Source organism: Garra rufa, chromosome 15, assembly GCF_049309525.1.
Source record: "Garra rufa chromosome 15, GarRuf1.0, whole genome shotgun sequence".
Lineage (NCBI taxonomy): Eukaryota > Metazoa > Chordata > Actinopteri > Cypriniformes > Cyprinidae > Garra > Garra rufa.
This window is the reverse complement of record NC_133375.1, coordinates 29,201,691-29,219,495: the sequence shown is the minus strand read 5'-3', so window position 1 is coordinate 29,219,495 and position 17,805 is coordinate 29,201,691. Positions and strand designations below refer to the sequence as shown.

Here is a 17,805-nt window from a genome sequence, read left to right as displayed (position 1 = left end):
AATATCAAATAAATACAAATGTATATTAAGCTATATGTATAAAATAAAGATTAAAATAAAATGTATTAAACTTTCTAATGACACTATCATGTCTTTTTCAAGTAAACAGCTGCTTTATAAGTTCAAATATTTTTCATAAATGAGAACATTAAAGGGTAAATGTCTAACACTATTCTTTTAAACATCACAATGTCCTTTTCCGCAATATCTGAATATATATTCTGTGCAAAATTGTTCAGTCCTTAAACACAAATAAAGAATAGAACAAGTATTGCACTGTCCTACCTGCCCATTCTAGTGTGTTGGGCTCATGACTGGTGCTTGTTAATGTTACGGGGCCTGGCTTTTCACTCTTAGCAGCAAACTGGACTAGAGGCTGCTGCTGCTGAAGAGCAACAGTACAAGAAAAGGTTTGATACATAAACATGAACGGTGATTTGCAGACATCGTTGTTTTGCACTGCTCCTAGCTTGACGTTAACCAGGGGCGGACTGAGACAAAATTTCAGGCCGGGAAATCTCACACTTATCCAGGCCATCCCACACCAAAATTTGAAACCCTGGACAACAATATTTTTCATCATCACATAAAGAAAAGTTGAAATCAACTGGGTAAAATAATTAAATGCTATCTCATGAACTTCCAATTTGCCTTTTAATCTCTTTTAATCTCTCTGTCTCTCATGTGTGTTTACTTTTTAAACAAATTTTCTTGTATCTTGTGTCACTTTTTTCATAAACACATCTCGACCTTTACAACCACCTATACAGTACAGATCTAAGGTTGGTCTTTTTTAAAGAAGACAATCAGCAGATTATTGCAGAAATACTGAGACCTTTTTAAAGACATGTTTTTGTCAAGATTGTAAAAAGTTGTGATTTTGTAAAATGACACTTGACATTGCTGCTAAGGGGGAGGAGACAGCCACCAGGATGGTTCTTGAGCTTCTAAGCTTTCAAAATTATATATAATTTATGATTAGTACTAAAACATTTGATAGAAAAAAGGGCAACAGAAAAAAGAGGGCCACTACATTAGGACCATGTGTTATTGTCGTAATGTTAAAATTAAAACAACAAAAATTAGCTACATCTTGAATATATCTTTATTAAAAAATCTTAAAACTAAACATGTTTTGCATTATCATGGGTCATGTTTGGCCCTAAGGAAAATTAACCATGATATTATTGAGCCTATGGTAAACATAGTAACCATGTTTTTTTGGGTTTTTTTTAGGATTGATTCCCATTAGTATAATCATAATTTTATACCATGGTGAAAGTATAGTGTAGCAAAACCATTGTATATTGTATAATTATTGTATAACTATAGTAAACATGTTTTGTAAAACCACAGTTAATTTTTATAAGGGTAGCTCCCTAAACCTGTTTTAAAACGATATTTTTTATAGATTAACATTTGTTAGCAGTTCAATACTTAAGTAAACAAAGACAAAACTACAATAGTCTGTTTACAGATGTAACAAACCTGCGCTTTAGGTCCTAAACAGGACAGATTTGTCTCTCTGCTCCACCTGGGCACTTCTACTTCAGTCTCGCGTCGTTTTGGCGGACGGCGGACGCGCGGATGCGCGGAGCGCGCGCGAGACGAAACGCGTGCCAGTCAAGACTAACCGATTTATGATTTATTAGAGTTTTACTATTGAATGGCTAATTCTGAAATAACCACTTTAGTACATTAGGCCGGCAACAAAAACAACAACAACAATATTAAATAGCCTAATAATAATAAAAATTGGAGGGTAGCGGGCCAAAAATTCTCCCGATGGACAGTCCGCCCCTGGCGACTGCTGTGAGTGCAGGCAGCTAGGGACACCGGCCCTCGCGGCCAAAAAAACGGACCGGCCCACCGGGAATTCTCCCGGTCCTCCCGATTAGCCAATCCGGGCCTGCTTAAGACTTTCAAAAAAATCTTACTGTTCAAAAACTTTTGACTGGCAGTAGTTCAATTTTTTCTCATATTCGCAGTGTTTTCTGCCAAGCCATTATTTCTTTAAAGGTGATATAAACATAACCAATTCCTCCCTGTCTCATATATCTTCAAAAGGGGATTTACAAAAGAACAAATCTTGTTCTGTAATTACACACCCACATCCCGCAACCCCCGTCACCGGTTTACTATGTTCATTACTATCCAGTTAATTCTGACTGCGCATGCGCTAAATCAGGACACTGGGACTAACGGTGTACGCGTTTGGGTGGAACGGGTAAACACAGTTTTGTATATTTTATCAAACTAATTTAAAGTCGCGACCTTTTCTAATATTATATACAAAACGTACAGCTTGGGGCGCATCGATGGTTGCGTTATTTTGCGTCGTTTTATATATAAAACCGCGTCGACAAGCATCAGTCGATAGTCATCACGTAACGTTATAGGGATTGAATTGGCGACACAATTTTGTATTCATGTCATGTTTTTTAACGCTTGAGGCGGCAGCGTTACGTTTCTGTATAGTAAAATAACAGTCGTTTTGTGCTTGTCAAAAACGTAGCTGTTTTTATTCGTGTGATGGCAATGGTTGACTGGGTCCTGTAACGTTACATGCTAGTAAGCTAACGTTAACAGCCCTTGAGCCATACAAAATGATTTATGTTTCTGGATTGATTTTGCTCTTTATTGTGACTTAACATATGGACAGCGCTCTGTAGTGTTTTATAACGAATTCCATCAAATATGTTGCTGTTGTTTTGACTTTGAAAAACTAAAAATGCAAAAGCACAAGTGATATACTGTAAATGGGTGGTCGTTGTTGAAATCTGGTTTTATGTTCTGTCGTTCCCAAGGTCCAGTTTCCCTTTGAAAGGCTGCAGGAATCATGGGAGCCGGTGAGTCTTTTAATACTTTCTATGTGATATTTTCAAGGATGCCTTTTGTGTTTCTTAAGGTTGCTAAGATATGTAGTGGGTGTGTGTGTGTGCTGAGCCAGCTTGTGATATCATGGATGTCACGTAAAGGTGATGCATCTTTCTGTCAGTATTTTCCAATTAGTATTAGTCACAGCTTATCAACAGGGGTCTTGGCCTACATAGCGCCTGTAATATTCAATCCATGCCTAATCAGATAATTATGGATCACAATGTAGCATCTGTTTTATTTCTCCCACTCTCAATGCTGAGTAACAGTAGGCTACTCTTTCACAAACTCCCTGTGCCCGCATTTCAAAGAAATCACTTTGTCGGTCATAGCCCCCCTTCTTGTTTCTGTGCTGTATGCTTATTGTTTGTATCTCCGTCAGTGTTCCTGCCAGCAGATACCGCGCACTCGGTGCTGCGGAGGCTCCCGAGAGCAAACTTCTTCTTGGAGGAGATGAAACAAGGGAACATCCAGCGAGAATGCAGGGAGGAAATCTGCAATTATGAAGAAGCCAGGGAGGCGTTTGAGAATGACGAGAAAACGGTGAGTTTGGGGTAGATGCGTGCTTGTGTTTTTGCATGAACTTGAACATAACTTCCTCTCAGTCATTCCATGCCGTGGCATTTCCTCTAGGCAGGAAGTCAGCTTTGTCAACAGGAAAGCGGGTACACTTTTCTCAGGATGGTTAATTATGAGTCATTCAGATTAAGAATGTTTGAGTTGTGTGCTTGTGGGCGTTTACACTGTTTATACAAAATAACAGAACAATGATAAAGTCAGTATGTTATAACGCAATGTGTGCATTTGTTGAGTCCAGGGTAGGGCTGAATTTGGAAGGAAAAATTATAATTGCATTTTTTCCCTCTCTCTAATGATTGCGATTCAAAATAAATAAAAATGACTACAGGCTTGCTGTGCTTGTTTGTAAATATGCAAACATGCACATTTGTGACCCTTGACCACAAAACCAGTCATAAGTAGCACGGGTATATTTGTAGCAGTAGCCAACAATACATTATATGGGTCAAAATTATTGATTTTTCTTTTATGCCAAAAATCATTAGGATATCAAGTAAGGATCATGTCCCAAGAAGATATTTAGTCAATTTCCAACTGTAAATATATTAAAATTTAATTTTTGATTAGTAATATGCATTGCTAAGAACTTTATTTGGACAACTTTAAAAGCGATTTTCTCACTATTTTAAATTTTTTCCACCCTCAGATTCCAGATTTTCAAATAGCTGTATCCCAGCCAAATAATGTCATATCCTAACAAACAATACCTCGATGAAAAGCTTATATTCAGCTTTCAGATGATGTATAAATCTAAATTTCAACAAAATGACTCTATGACTGGTTTTGTGATCCAGGGTCACATTTGGCCATTTTTTTTAACTAATACTAAATGTGAATATAATTGTGATTATTATTATTTTTGACCCTGGACCACAAAACCAGTCATAATGGTCTCTGAAATTGAGATATATACAGCTATACAGCTATATATATCTCAAGAGATACAACAATTCAGAAATCTGGAATCTGGGGATGCAAAAAAATCAAAATATTGAGAAAATCGCCTTTAAAGTTTTTAGCAATGCATATTACTAATCAGAAATTAAGTTTTGATATATTTACGGTGGGAAATTTACAAAATGTCTTCTTGGAACATGATCTTTACCTAATGATTTCTGGCATAAAAGAATAATAAGTTTGACCTATACAGTGTATTTTTGGCTATTTCTAAAAAAATACATTTGCTACTTAAGACTGGTTTTATGGTCCAGGGTCACATTTAAATAAAAAATATTAAATGAAATAAAGAAAATAATACGATAATAATTTTTTTTTTTTACAGTAAAACTTTATTTTGGTGCAAAACCTTCATATTGTTAGTCATATCACTAATTCAGTTTTATTCTGATTCATTAAAAAGTTCAGAATTGAATAATTAGCTTCCTAATAAATCATGAATTTGAATATAAAATTAAAAATTGTAAGAAAAATTTACTATACTGCAACAAATGAAAACGTACCTGTGGGAAGTTTTTCGCAAGACGCGGAATACGTACATGGCGGTACATATTCTGCGTCTTGCGAAAAACTTTCCACAGGTACGGTTTGTTATGAGATCAGGTTAAGAAATTAATTTTTCTGGACGAGGGTGGAAGAGCACTTCATTGTCTAGTATGCCCTACATTTGTTGCAGTATAGTAAATTCTTCTTACAATTTTTAATTTGTGACATATTCGATGTGAAATGTCCAATGAGTGTCCACTCATTTTTTTCCCCGGAACAGATGAATGTACATATGGTAAGTTTTTTGTTGTTACATCTGAAAAGCGAAACATATGGAGCTGTAATAACTGTGTAAGAAAACAATTACAAGTAATATGCACTTATTTGTAAGTATTTTGCGTCTTGCAAAAATGTTCCCACAGGTGCGTTTTCGTCATGAGATAAGGTAGAAATTTCTATAGGTCTCTTTTCAATCTGTCTGTCGTTCTCTCTTTCCATTTATTTTGACAAACTGAAACCATCATTTTGTTTGCTACCTCAGTTCAAATTCGGGAACTGAATTGTAAAGGCATTCTCAGTTCAGTTCTGTATGGTGCACAGTCATTGCTTTGTGTTGCTGTGCCAAGCCTTGGTTATTGGTCTTGACGACATTAAAGAGGGAGTGGTTTTTGTTTTCAGTACAAACGAGTTTGTTTTGCTTATTATTTACATTTATGCAGACAATGTCCTTATCTAACACTGCTTTTTTTTCCACCCTTACAGAGGCGGTTCTGGGAGGAGTACCAGCGTGAGAGCAGCCCCAGGCCTGGAGGGCTGGAGTCCATCGCCGGTGGCGTTCATTCCCTGTACCTGATCTTACCCCTGCTGCTGGTTTTGCTGCTCATTGCTGCGGTTTCCATCACTGTTTGGAGATGCCACTCGCGCAAAAGATCCCAGCAGAGCCCTGCCATTGGGCGTCCACAAAGAGACACAACCCTATCAGTGGTGTCAATGGACCAATGGGGTCGGGACTACCATCCTGACATCAGTCCTCACTCAGAGATCAGTGCCCACAGTAGCCCTGCCTACCCAGGTGCTGACCTCACACCTGGGCGGGGCAGTCGGGGTGACCCGCCCCCTTCATACGAGGAAGCTGTGGGCCATACAGATATACAGATTGAAGCAGAGCCTCCACCACAATATGAAGACATCATCAGTAATCACGGTAACACGGTTATTATCTCCCAGGGAAAGTGACGGATCTTCCAGGCTTCCACGTTATCCAGTCTCATGTAGGGATGCATTTTGATGCCAATACACCAATACTGTAAACCCTGTCATTCCTTATTCGCTGTGTCACTCTACTATTTTTTCGGGATGTGAACATGCTTTGGTCGTTTATTTTTTTAGTACTAGAAGTATTTTTTTAACAACAACATCACTACTTTAATGACAGGCTTTTCAATTCCAGCACTAGCAAAACAGATAAACTTCTTTACTTAATGTGAAGAGAAAACAACTAATGCAATAACATTCTCAGTACTGTTACTCAGACATGTTAAACATTGAATTGCTTTGATTTCAGAGAAGTTCGTAGAACTCACAACAGCATGAATCCTGATCCAAGCCCAAACCCAATGACGGAGTACTGTAATGTGATCAGCCATTCTTCCAAGTTAGTAAATGTCAGAGCATCTTAGAAATGAACTGAACATTTGGTCAGTTGTGGCCTCTCATGGGACAATTTTAAAGGGATAGTTCACAGAAAAATGAAAATTCTGTCATTAATTACTCACCGCCTTGTCGCTTCAAACCCATAAGACCTTCATCTACGGTTCACAAATTAAGATATTTTTGATGAAATCTGAGAGCTTTCTGACCCTTGCATAGAAAGCAATAGACATTTTACATTAAAGGCCTAGAAAGGTAGCAAGGACATCATTAAAACAGTCCATGTGACATCAGTGATTCATTCGAAATTTTATGAAGCTACGAGAATACTTTTTGTGTGCAAAGAAAAGAAAAATAACCACTTCATTCAACAATTTCTTCTTTTCAATGTCAGTCTTCGACACGTGTTTACAGTTGTTGAATAAAGTCGTAATTTTTCTTTTCTTTGCACACAAGAAAGTATTCTCAAAGCTTCATAATATTATTGTTGAACCACTGATGTAACATGGACTATTTTAACAGTGTCCTTACTACCTTTCTGGACCTTGAACGTTTTACTTGCACTCTGCTGTCTATGAAAGTCAGAAAGCTCTCGGAATTCATCAAAAATGTCTTAATTTGTGTTGCGAAGATGAATGAAGGTCTTACAGGTTTAAAAGACACGAGGGTGAGTAATTAATGACAAAACATTTATTTTTGGGTGAACTATCCCTTTAAAACATATTTGTAAATAATCAAATTCAGTGGAAAAAAAATGCACAATATTTTCAGGAAGTTGTAAATTGTAATGTTTACTGACATTCTATTCTTCAAGGTTCATTGTAACCTTAATCAATAGCCATCTGAGCTTAGGCTATCTCTATATAATTGCATAGACGTCACTATGCACTGAACTCACAGCCTCAATGAAATATTGATTTTGGTTGATTTTTTTTTTTTTTTTACTAGTTGAGGTGTTGAACACTGTGTGTTAGATTTAGTTAGCATTTTGGAAACATTTCAGCTGAATAGATAACCAGTTAACAGTGTGAATTTGTTGATAATAGGTTGCGGATAACATTGACCAAACAAATTCAATCCTGATTTTATGTAGCATCATGGTTGTTAATGCTGAATCAGCCTCAATGGGTACCAATTCAATGTGTGTGAGGTTTTGACTCATATTTGCTTTGGGAAAATACAATACTGAAAGGAAGAGTTCAGGCAAAAATGAAAATCTGCTGAAAATGTGCTCACCCTCAGGCTATCCAAGATGTAGAGTAGCTTGTTTTTTCATCGGAACAGATTTGGCAAAATTTAACATTACATCACTTTCTCACGAAGAAGTCCTCTGCAGTGAATTGGGGATGTCAGAATGAGAGTCCAAACAGCTGATAAAAATATCACAGTAATCCACACAACTCCAGTCAATTGAAACAATCATTAAGATGTTTTAACTTTAAACCATTGCTTCTGGCCAAAATACGAGTTCTCTGTTACAGTGAACAATTCTGACGGCACCCATTCACTGCAGATCCATTGATGAGCAATACATGAAGAAACAAGCTAGTCTATGTTTTGGATGGATTGAGTGAGAGTCAGTACATTTTCAGCAAATTTTCATTTTTGGCTGAACTATTCCTTGAACTCTTGTATTGTGCAAGTGTGGTTTGCGGTTTGCCATTACAGTCAAGCCACAGTGAGTTCAATGGCAAAACACAGTAGACTAAATTGTCTATGCAACAGTGATTTTCTTTTCTCTCCGTAGCTTTGGAGCAATTTACATGCTCACAGCCTTGTGAAATTTATTCTTATTGTGGCCAAGGTTTAAACGGGCATATTAAGCATCCCAAGCTGGGAATTCTAGGACAAGCAAGATGAATTGTCCATTGTGGAGGTAATTAATAAGGAGCAAGAAGCATGCTTTTTGTTTGTTGTGAGCTGTGTGCAGACTCTTTTAGATTTGTTTTAGGTTGGTTTTGTTTCTCTAACCTCCTAGAGAATGTTGAGAAGTAACAATTATGACTACCTTGACCATGCTTGGTTGCTTTTAACTGAACTCTGGTATATTTTGAGTGTGTTGAAGGCTGTTTTCACACTTGGTTTGATTGTTTGAAATAGAAGTTAGATTTAACCCTTCTGCTTTCACACTAGTTTTCGGTCGGAATTGTGGTATGTTTGCATTTATAGTGTAAACTTAACCTGTGTATCAGTATAAATAGAGTGTGCTACAAAGCATTACTCTTTCCTCGCAACAAATGAGGTGACTGAGGTAATTTTTTGGTAACACTTTAAACTAACACCTTTATATTATAAAGGTACACTACCAATCAAACATTTTTGAAGAGTAAGCCTGCATTTATTTGATCCAAAGTACAGCAAAAGCAGTAACATTTTGAAATATTTTTACTGAAATATTTCAAAATGTAATTTATTCCTGTGATCAAAGCTGAACTTTCAGCATCATTACTCCAGTCTTCAGTGTCACATGATCCCTTGAAATATTATAATATTTTGTGGGAAAGAAATTATAGAAATTAGTACGTTTATTTATCAAGGATGCTTTAAATTGATCAAAAGTGATGATAAAGACATTTATAATGTGAGAGAAGATTTCTATTTCAGATAAACGCTGTTCTTATGAACTTTCTATTCATCAAAGAAAGCTGATAAAATTATATTTAGCTGTTTTCAACATAATAATAAATGTTTTTGGAGCAGCAAATCATTTTAGAATGATTTCTGAAGGATCATGTGACTAGAGTAATGATGCTAAAAATTCAGCTTTGAAATCACAGGAATGAATTATGTTTTAAAATATATTTAAATAGAAAATTAAATAGTAAAAATATTTCAGAATTGTACTGTTTTTGCTGTACTTTAGATTAAATAAATGCAGGCTTAGTGAGCAGCAGAGACTTCTTTAAAAAACATTAAAAATCTTGTAGTTCAAAAACTTTTGACTGGTAATGTGTTAATGCACATTCTAGGGCATTCTGTAAATAATTGTAACCATAGTTAAAATGCATTTTCATATTTGCAGATTCCTTGTTACATCAAGTTGTTTATCATAATATTTTCAAAAGGTGTAACAATGAATAGTGAAGTATTATGGTTACAACTATTCACAAGATCATACAGTATGTGCTTCAAGTAAAGTGTTTCTTCAGACTGTTAAAAACCAATTTTGTATATTTGACACTATCAGGTTGGTCTTGTCTGTGTGTTTAACAGCAAGCGGACACCGTTTACCTCATACCATTTATTTCTGGTTTCGTACTCGGAGTCTAGTTTTCACCTCAGGCTCAGCTACACTAAACAAAAACCAAGAGAATTTCAGATTAGGATCAAATTATGGGAACAAGCCGTCCAAGTCTCCTAAAAATACTCAACGAGGAAATATTCAGTATTAAGTATCAGGAATGTGTGTGTTTATGGGTATGAGAAAAAGAGAACTTAATGGAAAACAGGCAATGCGTTTGTACTTATCCAGTAACTATGAGTGAATGCACTTTTTTTAGGGCAGCGATTGCTCTTTGTAAAGGAATATTAACTGATGTGTAAAGGAATATTAATTGATGTGTAAAATGTGATGAATTATAATGAAAAAATGGCAAATGCTGTTTGGTTTTATTATCTTGGCTTTCAACAGGTTTTATTCTCAGTTTATCAACAATAACTCAGCTGACATAAATATGCAATAAAATCCATCACCAGCACTAACTCAAGAAAGCTTTGTGAAAATCAAAACAGTCTCACTTTGCATAAAATTGTTTGTTTTTAAAGGTAATGTGAAATAAAACTACCGTCATTTTGAAATACAGTCTGATTATGTTGCAAGTTTGGCAAGTTTGACGGATGTTGCTGTACATTTGCAGGCTGATATTTCTGTGGTAGTTCAGAGTGATTGTGGTGGTGTTTATTGCTTAAGCCTTACTCAGAGATAGATGATGTGTATATATATAAATGTATTAAGAACAAATTTAATTTTTTGTAATGATTGAGCTTGACTTTTATTTGTAATAAAAGTTTTTTGGCCCTCAATCCTCTCGTTCCAGTCTTCATTATGCAATATATAAAAAAAATGCAAATGCTTTTATACAGCAAGAACACACCAAATTGATCATATGTGACAGTAAATACCTATACACTAAGTAAGTTGTTTTTCAAATATATTCTAGACTTTTAAACATTCTATTATTCAAAGGAATTCTAAAAAATGTATTCGTTGCCACAAAAAAAAAATAAAAAAAAAAATATATATACAAAATTATATTAGAATGATTCATGTTAGAAATAGCTGCTGAAAATGTAGCTTTGCAATCACAGGAATAAATGTATTCATTTAAAAAATATTAAAACAAAAAACAATTATTTTGAATTGTATTCATTCAAATTTTAGAGCAAAAACAAATCATTATTTGCAATGTTCCTTTTTGTCAGTCAAAAGTTTTTTTAAAGTGTCTTCTGCTCACCAAGACTGCATTTATTTGATCCAAAGTATAGTAAAAATGTTACTTTTTTTACTATTTAAAATAAACATTCTATTTGAATATAATTGATTTCTGTGATTCAAAGCTGAATTTTTAGAATCATTACTCTAGTATTCTGATTTACTGCTCAAAAAACATTATGTTGAAAACAGCTGAGTAGAATTTTTTCAGGTTTCTTTGATTAACAGAAAAATTCAGAATAACAATTTATCTGCAATAGAAATCTTTTGTAACATTATAAATGTCTTTATCATCACTTATGATTTTTTTTTTTACTGTATTTTGGATCAAATAAATGCAGGCTTGGTGAGCAGAAGAGACTTTTAAAAACATTACAAATCTTACTGTTAAAAAACTTTTGACTGGTAGTATAACATATCCACTAATGTTAAAATGCACTGCATTTACTTGAATTACTTCGAACTACCTCTTTGTGCTTGTTTGGACGTATTCAATGTAACTTATTAACTTTATGAGCCGATCAGCACGATAAAGTGACTTGCTCAAGCAGTGGACAAAAACTTTGTTCTGTTGCCTTAGAGATGAATATTATTGTTGACCATGTCAAATGTGAACTTGAACATATCATGCAGTTTGCTTATCTGTAAAAGTTATTAGCATGTCAGACCTGAATATTTTTTTTAGGTTTATGAACACCTAAACTACTTTATTAACTAGACTGATCAGTATACCACATTAAAAAACACTTTATTGTTTTGTAATACATAAAATATCAACATTATATAATGTCCTGAGAATACCCCTAATTGATTCGTATTTTAATATCCATAAAAAACAAAGTCAGTACAGAAATAGAGATATGTTAGCGAATGACAGGACAAAAAGAGTCACAAAGTGAGACACAAAGTAAAAAAACAGGGTAAGAAAAGCAATGGCCCGGCGCTTGCATCAGCACACGGTAAACGTGACCACTCAGACATACGTGATTAACACAGCCATTCAAAAGCAGCATACCAAAGCCATTACAGGTTTCAAATACACCAGTAGTCATGATTAAAGCAGTGCAAGCAGAAACAAAGCTGTAACTAAGTAACACTGTCACAGCAGTAAACACTGCATCTCCAGTGAATCCATACAGCCAATGGCAGTGATAGAGAGTTCATTACAGCCAAGCCAGTAATCGTGCTGCGCTGCAGTTATTCAGTCAGCAAAAACAATCAATGAGCCAAACGATGAGAAGGTGTCCTGTTGTTGAGTTGATGTTCTATTTTAGTGAATGCTTTTTTTTTATAAGTTGCTGATATGTTTGGTATCACTGAGCTAATCCAGACAAGCCCACCCCTACCTCCCCTTTTCACAATTCCCACCCAATAATGCCAATATTGATGACTAGAAAATTGGTCTTCCTCTCAATCAGAGCCATTCTTTTGGGTTCCGTAGGACTTCTATCATCTCAGCTTCCTTAGTGCCTTTTGTGGGCTCATGCATGTACTCCCACCTGAAATATATTAAACGACAATAAAGTCACTTTATGACACCAAAGAAAGACGTTTACTCAAAACCTTTACATTTTTAATGGTCATATCATGAGAAATCATAATAGAAAACAATGATTTCGAAATGTATTAATTCACATTACTGTTTTTACTTAAAAAAAATCGCTTTTTTAAAACAAAAAATCTGACAAATCATAATTTGCCATCTTCCTTATTGTATAGTTAAGTCTATGGCATTATGAACATATGTGACCCTGGACCACAAAACCAGTCTTAAGTCGCTGGGGTATATTTGTAGCAATAGCCAAAAATACATTGTATGGGTCAAAATTATTGATTTTTCTTTTATGTCAAAAATCATTAGGAAATTAAGTAAAGATCATGTTCCATGAAGATTTTTTGTAAAATTCCTACTGTAAACCTATCAAAATGTAATTTTTGATTAGTTATATGCATTGTTAAGAACTTAATTTGGACAACTTTAAAGGTGATTTTCTCAGTATTTTGATTTTTTGCACCCTTAGATTTCAGATTTTCAAATAGATGTATCTCGGCCAAATATTGTCCTATCCTAACAAACCATACTTCAATAGAAAGCTTATTTATTGAGCTTTCATATGAGGTATATATCTCAGTTTTGTAAAATTTAACCTTATGACTGGTTTTGTGGTCCAGGGTCACATATTATAAATGGTGTGTATATATAAATGTATCAAATGTACAACATGTTTGATGTACTTTAGTATTCCCTTTTAAGTTTAACAAACACAAACTTTTGAGTTTTTAAAGGGTCATATCACGAGGAATCCCATTTTCCTTTAATGTTTAAAATTATCATATGAGCTCATTTTATGGAAATGAAAATTTTTCATGGTTCTAAAAAAATACTGTTTAAATGCAGAAAAAACTTTACTTGTGTTACTAAGTGGACCTCAGGAAAAAAACATTTTTTAAAAAATGTATAACTTCTCTAATATAAGTAAACAAAGATTGCTAAATACAAAGTCCTTTACCTTGCAGTAAGTGGTAGGGACATCAGGATGCTCTCGATGCGAGACCCAGGTGTGGCCAGGCCGAATTTCACCCCTCTGTCATACACTAGGTTAAATTCCACATATCTAAGAGACATAGAGAGGTTGGTTAGCTGCTGAAGATTTATATACGACAGACATATTATATGACAAACATCAAATTCAATTTTAAAAAACAATTACAAATGTAGTCATAACTATGCTATATGTGACCCTAGACCAAGTAACAGTCCTAAGTAACACAGGTATATATGTAGCAACAGCCAATAAAACCTTGTATGGGTCAAAATGATCACTTTTTTTTCTGTTACGCCAAAAATCATAAGGATATTAAGTACACATCACGTTCCATAAAGATATTTTGTAAATTTCCTGCCATAAATATATCAAAACTTAATTGTTGATTAGTAATATGCATTGCTAAGAACTTCATTTGGACAACTTTAAAGAGGATTTTCTCAATATTTCGTTCCAGATTTTCAAACAGTTGTCTCTCGATCACATATTGTCCTTTCCTAACAAAACCATACTAGAATGGAAAGCTTATTTATTCAGATGATGTATAAATCTCAATTTCCAAAAACATTACCCTTGTGACTGATTTTGTGGTCCAGGGTCATATATTACCATACTACTATAAAATATTAAATAATGATGATTATTTAATATTATTAATATTGAGTTATTTTAATAGACTATAAAATATACTAAATACTGAGTTTGCATAAGATAATATTTTAACCGTTTGTATTTATTTTAAGATATTTTTATTTATGTAGTTCTGTATGTTGCTGGCAATATAATATTTTTCAGCATTATGCTAAAGCAATACAAATACAGTGCTGTTCAAAAGCTTGGAATCAGTATGATTTTTAATGTTCTTTAAAAAAACGTTTCTTATGCTCGTCAAAGCTGCATTTATTTTATCAAAAATACAGGGGAAAAAATAGGGGAAATATTATTGAAATTTAAAATAAGGGTTTTCTGTTTTAATATACTTTAAAATATAATTTATTCCTGTGAAGCAAAGATGAATTTTCCGCATCATTACTCCAGTCTTCAGTGTCACATGATACTTGAGAAATTATTCTAATATGCTATATTAGATTATATAGATCATACATTATAATCAATGTTGGAATGCTGCTTAATATTTTTTGGGACCTGCGATACTTTTTTCAGGATTCTTTGAAAAAATAAAAAGTTAAAAAGATCAGTGTTTATTCAAAGTAGAAATTCATATTTTTATTCAGCAAGGATGTGTTAAATGGATCAAAAGTGATAGTAAAGATTTTAATGGTTAGAAAAGATTTCTATTTTGAATAAAGGCTGTTCTTTTGAAATGTAAGAAAAAAGTATCATAGCTTCCAAAAAAATATTAAGCAGCACAACAGTTTTAACACTGATAATAAATCTGCATATTAGAATGATTTCTGAAGGGTCATGTGACACTGAAGACTGGAGTAATGGCTGATGAAAATTATGCACTGCGTCACAGAAATAAATATTATATTTTTATAAGTATATTTAAATAGGAAAACAATATTAGAAATCGCAATAATATTTAACAATATTACAATTTTTTTGTATTTTTGATTAATAAATACAGCCTTGATGAGCATACGAGACTCCAATAAAACCATTACAAATCTTACTGAACCCATTTTTTTGAACAGCAGCGTATATTTAGTGTAAATTAGTGTATATTAAGTTTGGGGTCATAAACATTTTTAAATGTTTTTGAAAGCAATAAAATGTTCACCACTGCTGCACTTATTTGCTCAAAATACAGTAAAACAATACAATAGTAAAATATCTGTACAATATAAATTGTTGTTTTTAAAATATTTTACAATATAATTAACTCCTGTGATGGCAAAGCTGAATTTTCATTTTCATTACTCCAAATTTCAGTGTCTCATGATCCTTCAGAAATCGTTCTAATATTCTGATATGGTGCAGAAGAAAAATGTCTTATTATCAATGTTGAAAACAACTGTGCCGTTCAATATTTTTGCGAAAATCATGATACATTTTTTTCAGAATTTGTGGATTAATAAAAAGTCCAAAAGAACATTTCATAATAAAACAATTTATAATAAAACGTTTGTACTTAACAATGTAAGTCTTTACTGTCACTTTTGATCAATCTGATGCATTCTTGCTGAATAAAAGTATTAATTTCAAATTTTTTCTACTAAACAAACTTTTTGAATTTTTTTCACACACATACACACTGCCATTCAAAAGTTTGGGATTAGTAAGATTTTTATTGCTCATCAAAGTTCCATTTATTTAATCAAAAACACAGGAAAATAATATTATGAAATATTATGATTATTTCAATTTAAGTTTTCTATCAAATAAACTTAAAAAGAACAGCGTTTATTCAAAATAGAAATCTTTACCATCACATTTTATCCATTTAACACACCCTTGCTGGTCCGTGTACTTTTTCGTTCATTCATTATTCAATTTCGGAATGAAAGATGAAATTTAAAAAAGGGTGCAGCTTGGTTTTTTGTTTAAAAGAAAAAAAGCAGAAATGGCTGTATTTTGTTTTCCAAATGTATTGTTGTCATCAAATAATAATAATAGAAAATTGGACGCATTTCCGATCGTTTTTTAATTTGTAATATTTATTTGTACATTTATTGTATTTCATTTGACTGATCATATCTTTACCCGGAAGTAAATTACACCGTCGAGCGGGTATCAATTATTATTGTCTAGTATCACTAAAAATGCTACTAAGATCCATATTACTATCACACGAGCCAATGGCAATTAAATGCACGGATGCATAGTCAGATAATGAATGAAATACAACTGTTCACGAACAGAAGATTGTGACTCATGCTGCATACGCAATGACAATTATGCCTACTGTAAATATAGATATACAACTACGATTAGAGTTGTTTGCATAAAATGCACCGTGAACATTCACACGTTTGCCTAGCTGTGATAGTCTACAATTTATCTCCATTAATACTATTTTCTCAATTCTGCTCATATATTTTCATTTACCTTACATCAATTGCTCGATCAATATTATCATCACATATTTTACATTTGTAACTGTAGGTACCACAAACAATTTAATATAGCTAAGTTTGTGCATTTTTACAGGTAGTAAAATACTGTGTGGGCTGCTTATAAACACCAGAGAGATAATGATTCATGAAAAAGATGGTCTTTACTCATCTCACTTTTTCACAAAATAAATGCAGTAATAGAAAGTACAGAAACGCACAAAATACACTGAAATACACTGGGAATTATATGCATTTAAAAATTTGGTGGGGTTGAAGTTATCCCCCCGGATCTTCTGCATCCACTCAGCCTGTACGCATGCAGCATCAACGGGGAATGCGACGAAACTGTACAAAAATGCACACAACGATGAAGTGCTGAGTCTCCTCTTTTGAATCCTAAAAACAGTCAATGTGAAAAAATATCTCTGTGGTAATGGAACTCGGTCGCTGTTGTCTCTCGCTCTCGCTGTCAGATCACCGGAAGTTTTCACCTGAAGTAGGCTACTGGCCCATACTGATGCGCGGGTTGAATTTTTTTTTCAACCCGCGGGTCCCGCAATTATGAAATTCTATTTGAACGCATTCGTTTACTTGGACTGAAAGGTTTACAGGTTCACTGGTTTAAGGAAGTTCTGATCATAAAAATCGGCTCCTTTTTATTTGTAAGGTATTGTTTTCGTTATTATGTACTTTTTAAAATGACTTCGGTGCGGGAGACGCAGCGGGCGCACACGCATCAGGTGCAATAACCAAATACATTTCAAAGCAAGCCGGTGCCACAGTCCTGACTGCATCATTGCTGTCTTTATTGTGTGTTTTTAGCGAATATTTACATTAATTCACATATGACTGGATGTGGTTGACTGTCATGATTTTGGCTAATGCAGGAAAATGCGCATCAGAGGAGATTTAAATACGCATAGCACCAGGCCTGCAGAGCTGAATGTGCGCTCGCGCAACACAGTCTCACTCCCAAGTCGTCACATATTGACGTTTGGCCTTTGGCGTCGCATTTTGACGCACAGGGTACCCCTTCAGCGTCATTTTTGGACGTGCAGGGTCCTCACTACTTTAAATAAGAAACCCTTGGCGTCAATAAGCTGACGCGAAAGGCACTGTGAATTATATCGTCATGATTAAATGATCTATTGGGTAATAATATTGCCATTATTGCATATGTATTGGGGTGTGATTTTTCAATGCAAACAGTCACAACAGACACATTTACGAGCACGTAACCCAACCCCTGCCCCTAAAC

At 34.2% G+C, this 17,805-nt stretch overlaps 1 protein-coding gene and 1 long non-coding RNA gene across 2 annotated transcripts; one reads left to right on the top strand and one right to left on the bottom strand.

Annotated features, from left to right (window-relative positions):
* Window positions 1–2,185: 2,185 nt before the first annotated feature.
* prrg1 (proline rich Gla (G-carboxyglutamic acid) 1) lies at window positions 2,186–10,572 on the top strand. Its single transcript, XM_073819208.1, has 4 exons — window positions 2,186–2,227; window positions 2,808–2,849; window positions 3,260–3,420; window positions 5,662–10,572. The coding sequence occupies exons 2-4, from the start codon at window positions 2,840–2,842 to the stop codon at window positions 6,133–6,135; spliced, it is 645 nt and encodes a 214-aa protein (XP_073675309.1). The 5' UTR covers window positions 2,186–2,227; window positions 2,808–2,839; the 3' UTR covers window positions 6,136–10,572.
* A 1,139-nt stretch (window positions 10,573–11,711) lies between these two features.
* LOC141287074 (uncharacterized) lies at window positions 11,712–14,094 on the bottom strand. Its single transcript, XR_012339400.1, has 2 exons — window positions 13,492–14,094; window positions 11,712–12,480 (listed from the first exon to the last, which is right to left on the bottom strand). It is a non-coding gene; the product is annotated as an uncharacterized lncRNA (long non-coding RNA).
* Between the last annotated feature and the right edge of the window lie 3,711 nt (window positions 14,095–17,805).